The following is a 16,257-nucleotide window of genomic DNA, read 5'->3' as shown; positions in this document are numbered from 1 at the left end:
GCTGTGCCTGTCCAGCCATGCCCAGTCTGGTTTGAACCTGCTTGGACTCACTATGTACTGACACCACAGAGACCTTCCGGCTCCCAGAACCCAAGGGCTCAACCTGTGAGGGAGGGGGCTGGCTAGGTGGAAGACCAGCCCTTGTCTTGTCCCGAAGACCTGCCTTGCAGTCTTGTGCCGCTCTCCAAGTGGGTTCCCCAAACCCCTGAAATGTCTGTAGTCCTAGTGGTTATTTGAAAGACTAAATAACCGTTCATTTATCTATTCTTTCTTTTGTCTATTTTATAAACCTCTATCATATTCCCTCTCAGTCATCTGTTCTTAAAGCTGAAGAGCCCTAACCTGTTTAGCTTTTCTTCATAGGGAAGCTAGAACATAAGATCATAAGAATTCCCATACTGGGTCAGACCAAGGGTCCATCAAGCCAGTATCCTGTGTCCAACAGTGGCCAATCCAAGTCACATGTACCTGGCAAGTACCAAAACATTTAATACATCTCAAGCTACTATTACTTAATAATTAATAACAGCTTATGTTTCCTCTAGGAACTTATCCAAACCTTTTTTACATCCAGCTACACTAACTGCTGTAACCACATCCTCTGGCGATGAATTCCAGAGCTTAACTATGCACTGAGAGAATTTTCTTTGATTTGTTTTAAATGAGCTACTTGCTAACTTCATGGTGTCCCCTAGTCCTTCTATTATGTGAGAGAGTAACCAATTTACATTAACTTGTTCAAATCCTTTCATGATTTTGTAGACCTCTCTCATATCCCCCCTTCAGTCATCTCTTTTCCAAACTGAACAGCTCTAACTTCCTTATCCTTACCTCATAACATAGGGCAGCGGTTCCATGCCACTTATCATTTTGGTCATCCTTCTCTGCACTTTCGCCAGTGCAACTATATCTTTTTTGAGATGCGGCGACCAGAACTGCATACAGTATTCAAGATGTGGTCTCACCATGGAGCGATACAGAGGCATTATGACATCCATCGTTTTATTTGCCATTCCCTTCTTAATAACTCCTAACATTGTTTGCTTTTTGATCGCCACAGCATACTGAGCCAACGATTTCAATGTATTATCCACTACGACGCCTAGATCTCTTGCCTGGATGGTAACTCCTAAGATAGAACCTAATGTTGTGTAATTACAGCAAGGGTTATTTTTCCCTATATGCATCACTTTGCACTTGATCACATTACATTTGATCTGCCATTTGGAAGCTCAATCTTCCACTCTCACGAGGTCTTCCTGCAATTTATCACAATCCGTTAACTACTCTGCATAATTTTGTGTCATCCGAAAATTTGATCACCTCACTCATCGTACCCTTTTCCAGTTCATTTATAAATATATTAAAAAGCACAAGCCCAAGTACAGATCCGTTTACTTTTTCCACTGTGAAACAGACCATTTAATCCTACTTTCTGTTTCCTGTCTTTTAACCGGCTTACAATCCACAAAAGGACATCGCCTCCTATCCCATGACTTTTTAGTTTACTTAGAAGCCTCTCATGTGGGACTTGTCAAATGCCTTCTGAAAATCCAAATACACCACATCTACTGGTTCACCTTTGACCACATGTTTATTCACCCCTTCAAAAAAATGTAGGACATTTGTGAGGAAAACTTCCCTTGGGTAAATCCATGCTGGCTGTGTCCCATTAAACCAAGTCTATCTAAATGTTTTGTGATTTTATTCTTTATAACAGTTTCCACAATTTTTCCTGGCACTGAAGTCAGGCTCACCAGTCTATAGGTTCCAGGAACACCCCTGGGGCCCTTTTTAATTACCAGGGTTACATTGGCCATCTTCCAACCTTCAGGTATAACAGATGAGTTTAATGATAGGTTACAAATTAACCAAAATAGGTATGAAATTTCATTTTTTAGTTCTTTCAGAACCCTGGGGTGTATGCCATCCAGTCCAGGTGATTTAGTACTCTTCAGTTTGTCAATCTGGCCTACCACATCTTCCAGGTTCACTGTGTTTTGGTTCAGTCCATTTGAATCATTACCCATGAAAACAGTCTCCGGGAAGGGTATCACCCCAACATCCTCCTCAGTAATCACCGAAGCAAAGAAATCATTTAATCTTTCAGCAATGGCCTTATCTTTCCTAAGTGTCCCTTTAACCCCTTTAAGCCTGTGAGGGAGTTGGTCCAACCAACTCCCTCACAGGCTTTCTGCTTCAGATATATTTTTTAAAGTTTTTATTGTTAGTTTTTGCCTCTACGGCCAGCTTTTCAAACTCTCTCTTAGCCTGTCTTATCTATGTCTTCCATTTAACTTGCCAATGCATATACTTAATCCTATTTTCTTCTCATGGATCCTTCTTCCAATTTTTGAATGAAGATCTTTTGGATAAAATAGCCTCTTTCACCTCACTTTTTAGCCATGCTGGTAATCACTTGACCTTCTTTATGCAAGGAATACCTATGGACTGTACTTCTAGGATGGTTTTTTGTTTTAACAATGTCCACGCCTCTTGCACACTTTTTACCTTTGTAGCTGCACCTTTCCATTTTTTTTTTAAACTATTTTTCTCATTTTATCAAAGTTTCCCTTTTGAAAGTTCAGTGCTACTGCCATGGATTTACTGTCCCCCTTCCAATCATTAATTCAAATTTGATCAAATTATGATCACTATAGCCAAGCGGCCCCATCACAGTTACCTCTCTCACCAAATCCTGTGCTCCACTGAGAATTAGATATAAAATTGCTCCCTCTCTCGTCGGTTCCTGAACCAATTGCTCCATAAAACTGTCATTTATTCCATCCAGGAACTTTATCTCTCTAGTATGTCCTGATGTTTCACTTACCCAGTCAATATTGGGGTAATTGAAATCTCCCATTATTACTGCACTACCAATTTGGTTACCTTCCCTAATTTCTCTTAGCATTTCACTGTCTGTCTCACCATCTTGGCCAAGTGGACGGTAGTATACCCCTATCGCTACACTCTTCCCCAACGTGCAAGGGATTTCTACCCATATTCAATTGTGCATTTAGTCTCATGCAGGATCTTTTATCCTGTTGCTTTCTATGTCATCCCAGACATAAAGCGCCATCCCACCACCAAGATGCTCCTCGCTGTTATTGCGATATAATTTGTACCCTGGCATAGCACTATCCCACTGTTTATCCTCCTTCCACCATGTCTCTGAGATGCCAATTAAGTCTATGTCATCATTCACTGCTATACGCTCTAATTCTCCCATCTTACTTCTCAGACGTCTGGCATTAGCATACAAACATTTCAAAGTGTTTTTTTTGTTTGTTTATATTAACATTCTGCTTTTCAGTTGACAAGGATAATTGGAATCTTTTAGCTCAGGTGAGTTAATTATAGGCACTTGGACTACTTTTCTTATTACTGGAACCTCTCTGTTGGGATGCCCTAACTCTAATGCTTCATTAGTATCCTTCAAAGATACCTTGCTCCAAACCATGTGCTGTTGAGCGACTGTCAGCCTTCCCCTTTGAGTTAGTTTAAAAGCTGTTCTCTCTCCTTTTTAAAAGCTGGCACTAGCAGCCTGGTTTCACCCTGGTTAAGGTACAGTCTATCCCTTTGGAAAAGACTCCCCTCTTCCCCAAAAGGTTCCCAGGTCCTTACAAAACTGCACCATCAACTCATACAGAGGCATTATGATATTCAGTTTTATACTGCATGCCTTTCTGAAAAATTTCAACATTCTGTTTGCTTTTTTGATTACCGCCAAACACTGAGCTGAGAATTTCAATGTAATCTTCTTTATCCTTTGGGTTTCCAGCACTCTCTGAACTAGTCTCTACTGGTGTTACATTGGCATTGAGTTTACCAATTATTAATATATCATCCTTCATAAAATCTAAGTAATTCATTCATAACCACACAATTTCCCTCCCCCCCCCCCCCCATCTCATCTAGTCCAGTCATTACAGTGATCCAATATACACACCGCCTATATCTGCTCAACTTGTGTCACCTATGAATGATGATCAGACTCTTCTCAAAACAAGGGCTGCAATCACTGCCTCTCCAGCATCCTCAGTTGGGAAGAGCCCAGGTTTTCCACACAGCATGAAAGTTCATAGTACTGTAGCCCCAGCTGAGGCTAGTTCTGACTGAATTGGAAACCCTAATGAAAAAATATTTAAAAAGACTGGAAGACTGTAGTCCATGGAATTCACATTTCCAAAGGCATTCTTTACACTCAGCCTGTGTATGGGAGAGAGGATCTGAGCCACAGTGTCTATGAGCAAGAGGATCTGGGCCTGGGTATATGTCTATCTGCTAAATTCCCAGTCCTTTCTTTCACCTACTCAATCCTTTCCTCTTAGTCCACATGGCACGCCTGCCTGTGAGCTTCTGGCTTTTGGCCCAGATGCTGTAGAGAGAAACAGAGGCAGGCGTGCCATGTCGATTATGAGTGTACGAGCTCCTGCAACATTCCCGTGGTGCACACTGTCAGTCCATTCTGCTAAGAGCAGGAGGGAGGGAACTACTGAAGTAGGGCTGACAAAACATAAGCAAAGTTTGGATGGAAGTTTGCTGAGGAAGGCAGAAGCAAACAGGGGAGAGGAAAAAGGACAGAGCAAAGGGAGAGCGAGAAAGGATGGGATTGAATGGGAAAGGGGATGAAAGAAAGGACTGAGAATTAAGCACGCACACTCTGGCACAGATCACCTCTCACCCACACAGACTCAGTAAGAGAAACCTCCATGTCCTCCTCCCCACCCACTGCACCTAACAAATGACACTCCAGCAAGGTAACTACAACAGCTTCTCCTTCTCTGCCTAACAAGTGACATTCCAGCATGGTGCTTGCAGAAGCTTTTCCTGGATGCGCCATACTAGCCTCCATACAGTACTGCACTCAGCACAGTGCCATCTCCTTTCATCTCCTGCCTAACAAATTATGCTCCAGCACAGTATCTGCCACATGAGTTTCTCTTGGATGTGTCAAGCCAGACCCCCTCCCTGTGTGCCATCCTTTCCTCCGACAAGTGACACTATAACAAGGTACTCATAGCAGTAGCTTCTCCTAGATGTTCCATGTTGTTGAGACCATGTATCTTCCTAGTCATAGGAAACTGATACTGCCAAATAAAGACGACATTGTGAACCCACCAATTTCCATCCAATTTTCTCAATTTATGTGCCTAAATTTCCTGTTGTGTGTATAACTTTTATTAACAGGAAAGGTGAAAATCAACATGGGAAGGCATAGCCAAGGGCTTACAGCATTCCAGTGTACACATTGTAAAGAATGCCCAATAAACAAAAACAAAAATATGATACAGGAAAAGCTACCGCGATACCAGCCAAAACATCCACTGCTGCTCAATGCAAATCCTGCTCTTATCCGGGAAATTCACAATGCATCACAGAGGGCATCAAGGACTCCAGTAAACTAACTACAGTATTCTTCCACCAGGGAATCCAGTGTGACATAACTACATCCAGCAAAGCATGGCCTCTAGACTCATTTGCAATCTTGTCCTAGTCATCTAATCTGAGATTATTATCTGAACCCTTTCTGTTTGGAAAGAATAAAAAAAGAAAAGCCCAGGCTTTATCCTGCAAATGAACATGATAATTTTATGTAGATATTTTGTATTGTTTTACATTTTGTTTTAGCTTTTTGTCATTTTCAGTAGATATTGTAAATATTTATTTGTTGATGATTTTATGTATTAATTCCGACTGTTGCTGTGTAATCTGCTTAGAATTGTGGATACGTGGACTATAAGTTTATTAAATAAATAAAATCAGGTCTCTTCAATCAGGTTGGAACTCTGCATCAGCTAAAAGCAGTTGAGCTCATCTGTCCTTGTAGAAATACTCACACTTTCACTTCGGTACAATTTCTCAATTTATACGATGCCACTGGTGCACACGGCCCTAGAACATATTTCATGTGGTTGCAATGCATCTTACCCAGGGAGGTTACTTTTATGTTTGGTCAGGGAGGTGTTACAGGAGGGGACCGCAGCTGATAAGTTACTATAGGAAGGGGTCTACATCAGCTATGATGACCTGTCTTTCAAGGCAAGAAGCTCTGACAGGCGGAAGGTGAGAGGCTTGGCAACAGGGAGGATTCCTGATGAGGCCCGGGTGAGGAAGAGTCAGGAAGGGGGAGGCCTTGTGCTTAGGAGAATCCAAGACTGATCTTTCCTCTCCCCTGCCCCCCGGAATCAGCAAAGGATGGGGGAGATGGCAGTGACTCCTGGGAGTAAAGGATCACGTTTTCTTCCCTGTGGCTGTTATTTCAGCAGCCTCTGCGGCTGCTGCCTCTGCCGCCTTCATCTCCTCTCGCTCCTGCAGAAAGCGCCCATATTCCTCCGCCGACAGGCTGCAACAACAAACAAATGTGGGGGGCAAAAGGGGGGGTGTAGAAAGGCATTAACAGCCATGAGAGTGCAGATAGGCAAAAGCCATCACAAAACGTTTCCAGGTCAACTTTGGAAACAAAAGGTAAACAGGTCTCACCCCTAAGAATCTACTGCCCAGAATGTGCCTATTCTTTCCCTGCTCTTGATTGGCTGAGAATGATCATATCATAGATAAGTTTCACCATCAGAGCTGCTGTGTGCAAACTGTGTTGTTACATCATCATTGTCAGTCTCTGACATCATAGAGTTAGGTGTCTTAAAAGGCCCAGGGGATAAAGTGACTCACCCCCAAAATTATACACAAAGTCCGTGACAGAGCCAGGAATCAGAACTGAGGCAATGGGAGTAAAATGATTCAGCCTCAAGATCATATACAGAGTCCGTGACAGAGCCGATATCAGAATTGAAACACAGGGAGATAGTGACAAGACTCGGGGATTAGAACTGAGACACACTCCTAAAGTCTCTCATACACAAAAAGCACAAGTGGAATGCTGATCTCCTGCTCCCTTCCCTGACTGAACCCCTCGACACCCCTTCACACTGCTCTATCCCCATCTACCCATACTTCTGATGAAGAGGGTAGTGGATGCCTGGAATGCCCTTCCGGAGGAGGTGATGAAAACCAAAACAGTGAAAGATTTCAAAGGGGCATGGGATAAACACTGTGGATCCCTAAAGACCAGAGGATGGAAATGAAGAAAAGAGTGCATGAAAGTATCTTGCAGGTGCAGTGGTTACTGCCCTTAACCAATAAGCCTGCTAACTTTGATGCAACTCCACCATTGCTCTCTGTTTCAACGGCAAGAGATAATGAGGAATTGGACTCAGACAGCAATAAACAAGGGCCCTGAATTTTACAGTCTGAGAAACTGATAACTGGGAGTGACCTGTACAGCACGGCGGGTGCTGCCGTGGGCTTGCTGGGCAGACTGGATGGACCTTTTGGTCCTTTTCTGCCGTCATTTCTATGTTTACTTACTCCTTCACCACCTTTATGCCCAGTGATCTGGCACTGCCGATGATGCTTTTCACCACATTTTCCAGGGGCGTGTCCCGCAGCACAAAGCTCTCATCCTGCGATTTCACCAGGGCGATCTCGTACACCTGTTTCAGGGTCACCATTCCTGCCACTTCATGCCCTGTAGAGAACAAAAAAAAAAAGAGACAGTTTCAAGACAGCTGATCCAGACATGGTATTATCTTCCTTTCCTTCCTCAAGCTCAGTGAGCTGTGATTCCTTCTCTCACCACTGGGAGTCTCTCTCTGACCACTTATCAGAGGCAAAAGGTCAGAGTTACACAAAAACAACCAGAAATGACCTACATGCACATGTTATCTACAAGTCCTGCAGGATCTTCTGTCATCTGTAATCCTCACAGTAACCTGGGCAGGCAATGTCCTTCATTCTCTGTTTCCCATTCCTACACCCACCCACTCGCTGTGGGATCCTGTATTGATCACTCGACCTGCTAGACAGCAATGCTGCTTATTTGTAATGAGTATTTCCTATGGAGAAATGAACAAATCAGTCACACATGTAGATGACACCATCTGATGGTGCCGAGAACAGAATGTTGCTAAAAAGTTCTAGAAGGCACCATATACCCATGCAGTGCAAGACTCCCTCAGTCATATATCAGAATTTATGGGAAAAATGTCTGCACTGTAAGGGGAGATAGGCGGGTATGTGTGACTGATTTATTCTGCTGTCCACAGAGGACACCAGTTACACGTAAGCAAATTTGCTTTCTCCACGGACAAGCAGGATGTAATCAGCCACATATTTCTTATCTTTATTGAGATTTATATACCGCCCTCTGCTTACATATGTGGGGACTCCTAAGCTAAGGGTTGTCTTGGTTCCCCCTAACCACACTCTCCTTAAGACTATCTGCACAAATGGTTGCCTGGTAGCAAGGAGTTGGACAAAATGTTTGAGTCACTTTTAAAAAGATTTCTTAGCTCTGACTGATCAAATTTAGTATCGTGGCGAGAGTCAATATCTAAGGAGTAGTTAGAGGTAAAAATATACACAGAGCTCCATGTAGCAGCACCATATATCTCTTCAATCAAGGGCAAGTCAAGCTGCATTATAGAAGCTACCATTGCTCTTACACTGCGCACTTTTACACGGCCTTTTAACGAGAGGCCGGCTTTGGAACAGCGAGAGGAGAAATAGTCCAGAATCCGAACTGCAATTGTACATTTTGTGTCTGTTAAGGTCTTATGAGATGACGAGCTGGACGGATTTTCTATGATCTTTAGTTCTGTCAATGTAGAAAGACAGCACTCTACTACAATCTAAGGTATGCAAGGCTCTTCAGCTCTATGAGAATGAGGTCTGGGAAAGAAAGCAAAAAGAACAATAGACTGATTTAAGTAGAATTTTAGGATATGTATGCAAAATTACTGTTGTGGTACAATCTGCATGGTGAGTATGTTACTAATGCTTGAAGTTTGCTAACTTTTAGCAGAAATGTAACTTTCCAGGTTAAATAATTGAGATGACAAGTGCTTATGGGTTCAAAAGATGGTATCAGCTGAGTGACAACTACACTGAAAGTCCAAGAAAAAACAGGCAATTTGATAGGAGATTTAAGATGATATAAGCCTTTCATAAACATGTTATGGGATGGGAAACAACTGGGTTTCCTTCCTTACAATTATCATAAATGTCTGCTGAGCTAGGATGTACCTAGACAGATTGTTTTCAAGCCATGTTCTGCTAGGTGGAGATGGAAGTCTAGTAATCTTGGTGGGGGACAGGGGAAAGGATTTGTACTTGTCTGTGCAGCTTCAACGCTGCTTGAATCAGGCTATGGGTCCGAGTGATCCTGCCCACCTGTGAGATTTCTTAAGCTGTTAAGCCATCCAACTGCCTCAGCGAATGTTCATGTGGAGGAGGAGCAATGCGCCACTCTATTAGCCGCTGGACGGACCAACATTTACTGTGGGAGAGCTGAATGCACCCGGAAGAGCCACGAACACTGGTGAAGGATGAGCTATCCATGCCCTTCGAATGCTGGAGCAGACATAGGAAGTTCTGCTCCTAGGGCCCAGCCTTTAAAAGGCATGCAGCGTCACTGGGCTGCAACTGTCTTCCCCATCCAATTACATCACCCGGTACGATTTGCACCCGCAAGTGAAGCCATCGGTGCCCATAAGAACGGGGATGATGGTGGCAGCCCCTGACACAGTATCCTAGAATCGCTGCGTTGGGTGGCGGAAGGAGGGGATCCCCACTGGCACCAGGTTACTCGCGGGCTCCAGTCCATTTGGACCAGGCCTACAGATTGAGATACCTAAATTCTGCTCTGGACACTGAAGAAATCTGCAAATCCAGAGTCATCCTGGAATCTAGTAACAAACCCCTAAACTGTGGGCATTGTAACTAAATGATAATCAGGATAGGGAACCACTTTTTCCACCCACAAAACTTCAGTCTTATCCGTATTAAGTCTATTATTCTTCATCTATCTCACCACTGAATTTAATGCTAGGAAGATCATAAAGCACAGTTGCTTTATCTGTAACAGGTGTTCTCAGAGGACAGCAGGATGTTAGTCCTCACACACATGGGTGACATCATCAGATGGAGCCCCGACACGGAAAACTTATGTCAAAGTTTCTAGAACTTTAACTTGCCACATTGGGCATGCCCAGCATGCCCTATACCATGCATCCACGTGGGGTCCCTCTTCAATCTTCCAACACAGAATTAGATATAAATCAAAATGAGGAGAAACCCAACTCCGCAGGGTGGTGGGTGGCTTTCGTAAGGACTAACATCCTGCTGTCCTAGAAAGCACTTGTTACAGGTAAGCAACTCTGCTTTCTCAGAGGACAAGCAGGATGGTAATCCTCACACATGGTGAATCCCTAGCTAGGCTGGGGACCAACAAACACCCAACCAGGTGCAACAGGCACAACAACAATGGTGTTTTGGTAACAAGAAGGGGAGACAGCCTGAACCCAAACAATGGGCCTTAGGAGGGAGAGGGGAGACAGCCTGAACCCAAACAATGGGCCTTAGGAGGGAGAGAGTTGGGTTCTACATCTCAAATAGATTCTGAAGGACAGATTAGCCAAACCTACTATTGTTTCAGCCATCCCTATCCAAGCAATAGTGAAATGTGAATGTGTGGAGAGAACTCCACGTCGCAGTCTTGCAGATCTCCTCCACAGGAATTGCTTGCAAGTGGGCCACCGATGCTGCCATAGCTCGGCAGAATGAGCCTTGCCATGACCCCCAAGATGCAGTCCCGCCTAGCTATAACTGAAGGAGATGCAATCTGCTAGCCAATTTGAGTGTGTCTGTTTGGCAATAGCAATGCCCAACCTATTCCTATCAAAAGAAACAAAAAGTTGGGAGGAATATATGGGCTTCTGTCTAAGCCAGATAGAAGGCTAAGGCTCGCTTTCAGTCCAAACTGTGCAGGGCTCATTCGCCTTGGTGCGAATGGGGTCAGGGAAAGAATGTTGGCAGGACAATAAACTGGTTAAGATGGAAGTCCATTACCACCTTAGGCAGGAACTTAGAGTGCGTATGCAAGACCAAACTATCACGATAAAACTTAGGCCTGGATTTTCTAAAATCGCAGGCCTTAGTGAATCGCGCGGTACCGGGGGCGAAACGGGGTTTGGTCTGCGAAAGCCGGCAGCAATCGCATCACCACGGTGCTGTCGCTGCCAGCTTTCACAAACCAATAGCGCCACCGTGAAAGGTGGTGCTATTGGGCACGTTACTAGTGGCAATAAAGGGCCTTACCTTTTCGCCATCAGTGATGACTTCGCCGTGTCCGCCTTCCGGTGCAGACTCTGCCCCGATCTAGCTATCGCATGCAAAAAGTCCCTTTTCGCGTGCGAAAGCTATAGAAAACGTAAGGTAGATAAGTCACTAAGGCCTGGAGCTTTCTGACCTTGTGCGCTGAGGTGACCAAAAATATTACCTTCCTGGTTAGGTACGTCAGGACACAGGTGCGCAGCGGCTCAAAAGGAGCTTTCATCAGCTGAGCTAACACCATGTTGAGGTCCCAAGACACAGTGGGAGGCCTTAGAGGAGGCTTCAATTGAAGCAGAGCCCTCATAAAATGTACAACTATAGGTTGTACAGAAAAGGGTGTACCATCTATACCTTGATAGTAGGTGCCAACTGTACTCAATGAACTCTAATGGAGTTGTTTTTCAAGTCAGCTTCCCATAGGTATAGAAGATAATCAAGCAGTTTTTGTGTGAGGCAGAAGAACAGATCTAGGGCCTTCTGCTCACACCACACGGAAAACCTCCTCCACTTAGGTCCATAGGACTTTCTAGTGGAAGGCTTTCTAGAAGCCACCAGGACCTGAGACACATCTTCTGAAAGATGCAAATCTAACCTCTCAACATCCAGGCTGTGAGTAACAGGGCCTGGAGGTTGTGATGTCTTAACCTTCCTTGATCCTGCATGTTGTGTTCTGGTGAAGTCCCCAATTCTGACTGACCTCCAGTTGGACAACTCCCATAGGAGTGGAAACCAGACCTGTCTTGGCCCCTAAGAGAATCAGAGGATATGCGAACAGAAGACCTTTGCCCCAACGTTGTGTAAGGGCGTTGAGGTTGCTTTGTCAACTGTCCTGAACAGGAAGCAGAACCGAGCCACCTTTCTGTTGCAAGGGGATGAGAAGAGATCCATATCCAGGCTCCCACAGAGCTGGAATATCCGATTCGCAGCCCTCTGGTCCAGGGACCACTCGTGAGGTCTGAAGGCATGTGGAAAGATAATATTAAACAGTTAGCTAGATCTCCGGAAGACTCTGTGCCATGAATAGACAGCTATGGATCAGAACAGACTCTAATGACTGATGAGCATGAATCAATATATTGCATGTGATTTGAGTGCAGAGAGATTATATCCATTTCTTCTCTGCATTCCTTAGACTCTATAAATCGTGCCATTAGATGGTTTACATATCTGACCCTAAGAATCTGATCTGTGCATTATTGCCATATGCCAGAAAACAATACAACATAAGGTTACTCAGTGAATTTAAGGGTAGGAGAAGGGACTGGAATTAGGGTTTTCAGGTAACATAAGACTTGCCATTGGATCCATTAAATCCAGCATTCTGTCTTCGACAGGGATCAATCCAGGTCACAAGTACCTGGCAGACCCTATATAGTAGATATAATTCCTATTACTCCCAGGGATAGCAGTACCTTTCTTTAGGCTACCTGGGTAATAATGTATTATGGTCATTTCCACCAGGAACTTGTCCGAAACTCTCTTAAATTCTGCTATTCTAGTCGCCTTGATCGCATCCTCTGGCAACAGATTCCACAGCTTGATAGTGCGCGAAGTGAAAAAGTGCTTTCTATGATTTGTTGTGAATCTGCTGGTTGTTGGTTTCAATGAGGTTCCACCTCACTCATGATATTATAAAACTTCTATCATGTCCCTCTCTCAGCCATCTCTTTTCTAAGCTGAAAAGCTCTAACATGTACAGCCTCTCATCATAGAAGAAATGTTCCTACCTTTTATCACTTTTGTCATCCTCCTCTGCACCTTTTCTAGTTCTGCTATGTCTTTCTTGAGATGGGACAACAAGAATCGCACACAATACTCAAGGAGCGGTCACATCAAGGATTAATACAGAGGCAATATGGTATTTTCCATTTTATTCTCTGTAACTTTCCGGATCATTCCTAATATTCTATTTGCCTTTTTGTCTACCGCCGGTCACTGAGCCAAGGATTTTAAAGTATTGTTCACAAGGGCTCCAAGGTCCTTTTCCTCCCAATACAGAATCCAGCAACGTGTACTTGTAGTTGGGATTATTTTTTCCTATGTACATCACGTTGCAGTTTTCTACATTACATTTTATCTGTCATTCAGTGGCCCAGTCTCCAGGTCTCACAAGGACCTTCTGAAGTTCTTCGCAAGCAGCTGCCATTTTAAACAAATTTGAATAAGTTTGTGTCATTTGCAAATCTGATCACCTTACCCTTTTCCAGATCATTTATGAACATGTTAAATAGTATAGGTCCCAGTACCAATCCCTGTGATACTCCACTAACAATCTTCCTCCATTTGGAAAACTGACCATTTAGTCCTCCCTCTGTTTCTGGCCTTTTAACTAGTTATCAATTCACAATAGACCACTGTCTCCTATGCCATGGACTTTGTAATTTTCTGTGGAATCTCTCATGGGGGACTTTGTCAAATGCCTTCTGAAAGTCCGAATACACCAGATGGACTGAGTCGCCTTTATCTACATGTCAGTCATTAAACGCAGTTCCTTTCCCAGCTGTTTCTCTGGCCGTGCTCACCTGTCTGGCTGGCTCCTTTCTCTATGCCAGCTGCTGATTTGAGGAAGTAGGAAACAGTTGGCTTGTTAATCTGCAGGTTATATGACCGATCCGGCTTTAGAAACAACAGAAACCATAAAGACAAAAATGAATTTTCACAAATGAAAGACTTGCAAATAGAGAGAGAACAGTAACATGGAAACAACTGGTTGGAGGGAATGAGAGGAGGTGCCAACTCTGTAGGGCAAGACCTAAGGTCACATCTCAGGGGACGGAGGATGACAGAGAGGAGGGATTCACTCAGTAAAGTGGGTAGAGAGTCAAACCTTGGGGTAGGAGTGGAGGAGGGGATAGAGAGTAGGGGCTGGCTCTGTACAGCAGGTCCCAAGTTCACTCCTTGGGGTGGGAGGGAGAGAGGGAGGAGGGGCTGGTTCTGTACAGCAGGTCCCAAGTTCACTCCTTGGGGGTGGGAGGGAGAGAGGGAGGAGGGGCTGGTTCTGTACAGCAGGTCCCAAGTTCATTCCTTGGGGTGGGAGGGAGAGAGGGAGGAGGGGCTGGTTCTGTACAGCAGGTCCCAAGTTCATTCCTTGGGGGTGGGAGGGAGAGAGGGAGGAGGGGCTGGTTCTGTACAGCAGGTCCCAAGTTCATTCCTTGGGGGTGGGAGGGAGAGAGGGAGGAGGGGCTGGTTCTGTACAGCAGGTCCCAAGTTCATTCCTTGGGGGTGGGAGGGAGAGAGGGAGGAGGGGCTGGTTCTGTACAGCAGGTCCCAAGTTCACTCCTTGGGGTGGAAGGGAGAGAGGGAGGAGGGGCTGGTTCTGTACAGCAGGTCCCAAGTTCACTCCTTGGGGTGGGAGGGAGAGAGGGAGGAGGGGCTGGTTGTGTACAGCAGGTCCCAAGTTCACTCCTTGGGGGTGGGAGGGAGAGAGGGAGGAGGGGCTGGTTCTGTACAGCAGGTCCCAAGTTCATTCCTTGGGGTGGGAGGGAGAGAGGGAGGAGGGGCTGGTTCTGTACAGCAGGTCCCAAGTTCACTCCTTGGGGGTGGGAGGGAGAGAGGGAGGAGGGGGCTGGTTCTGTACAGCAGGTCCCAAGTTCATTCCTTGGGGTGGAAGGGAGAGAGGGAGGAGGGGCTGGTTCTGTACAGCAGGTCCCAAGTTCATTCCTTGGGGTGGGAGGGAGAGAGGGAGGAGGGGCTGGTTCTGTACAGCAGGTCCCAAGTTCATTCCTTGGGGTGGGAGGGAGAGAGGGAGGAGGGGCTGGTTCTGTACAGCAGGTCCCAAGTTCACTCCTTGGGGGGGGGAGGGAGAGAGGGAGGAGGGGCTGGTTCTGTACAGCAGGTCCCAAGTTCATTCCTTGGGGTGGGAGGGAGAGAGGGAGGAGGGGCTGGTTCTGTACAGCAGGTCCCAAGTTCATTCCTTGGGGTGGGAGGGAGAGAGGGAGGAGGGGCTGGTTCTGTACAGCAGGTCCCAAGTTCACTCCTTGGGGGTGGGAGGGAGAGAGGGAGGAGGGGCTGGTTCTGTACAGCAGGTCCCAAGTTCATTCCTTGGGGTGGAAGGGAGAGAGGGAGGAGGGGCTGGTTCTGTACAGCAGGTCCCAGATTTACTTCTCAGGATGAGAGGGGAGTGGGAAGAGTGGCTGGTTCTGTATGGCAAGTTATGTTATGCTGACTTTAAGAAACAAATATATAATAGACATTTAAAAAAAAACAAAACAAACTGGTGGTAATGTGAGCACATGTTTTGCAAAGATTTTATAAAAAAGGAAATAACACTGGGAAAACAAAAGAAGTAGGAAAAAATAAAACAGGCTGATGATTATATCCTTGCACCACTGTTTAATAGTAATTTTAATATCCTGAATTAAGTTTTTAATATTTTTGTATCAATTTTTATGTCTATCTTATGTAAACCGTAGCGATGGAACTTTACTGTCCAACGGTAATCAAAAACTGTATAAATACATACAAATAAATAAATAAATACAAAGGTTAGTACATTTGAATTGGTGCTTTTTATATGAAAGTGCTTTGAACTAAGTGTGATTCCTGGTTGGGCGGCTAACATAATATGTATTAAACTTTGGAAATTTTCTTATACATGTGGGTGTTTGGATAAAAGAAATTAGTGTTGGATACAGTCACATCTAATGAATCTTTGGGGTTTACAATCTATATGGCAAGTCCCATGGAAGTGGGACTTAGGAGAGGGAGGAGGGCAGACCTCAGGTTTGGTGGGAGAGAGATGAGAGGCTTGCTCTGGGTAGCAGGTCCTAGGGTAGGTAGAGTAGTAAGGTTATATACTCACATTAATGAAGATCTTTACAGGCAGTGGGATTCCTTCCTTGATTTCTTTGGTTTTCTCATTGAAATCCTTACAAAACTGGCTGATGGGGATCCCCCTCTGCATAAAAAGAGGAACAAAAAGGGCCTTGTTTAGTTATATCTGTTTTGGAGGTAGAAGAGAGAAGGAAGGAGGAGAGAAGTAGAGACAAAGAGAAAGAGCAGAAACAAATCTGTCTCAACCCTTGGGGAAGCCTAGTGACTACAGGGTGGCACTGTTTAGTGCCTACTTCCAGCAAGGCAGGAACG

The 16,257-nt window shown here is 44.8% G+C and overlaps 1 protein-coding gene across 2 annotated transcripts in view; it reads right to left on the bottom strand.

Annotated features, from left to right (window-relative positions):
• Positions 1–5,572: 5,572 nt before the first annotated feature.
• The window catches only part of MRPL11 (mitochondrial ribosomal protein L11), a 96,088-nt gene continuing 85,403 nt past the window's right edge, over positions 5,573–16,257 (bottom strand). For both annotated transcript variants that reach the window (XM_029613809.1, XM_029613808.1), the window contains exons 3-6: positions 15,974–16,069; positions 13,695–13,788; positions 7,369–7,528; positions 5,573–6,346 (exon numbers count right to left, since the gene is read on the bottom strand). In XM_029613809.1, coding sequence (XP_029469669.1) covers positions 6,235–6,346; positions 7,369–7,528; positions 13,695–13,788; positions 15,974–16,069 — 462 coding nt within the window. In that variant the 3' untranslated portion in view covers positions 5,573–6,234. The remainder of the gene's footprint in view (positions 6,347–7,368; positions 7,529–13,694; positions 13,789–15,973; positions 16,070–16,257) is intronic.

Source organism: Rhinatrema bivittatum, chromosome 8 (genome assembly GCF_901001135.1).
Source record: "Rhinatrema bivittatum chromosome 8, aRhiBiv1.1, whole genome shotgun sequence".
Taxonomy (NCBI): Eukaryota; Metazoa; Chordata; class Amphibia; order Gymnophiona; family Rhinatrematidae; genus Rhinatrema; species Rhinatrema bivittatum.
Note: the sequence above shows the minus strand (reverse complement) of the source record. Positions and strands in the feature narration are given on the sequence as shown.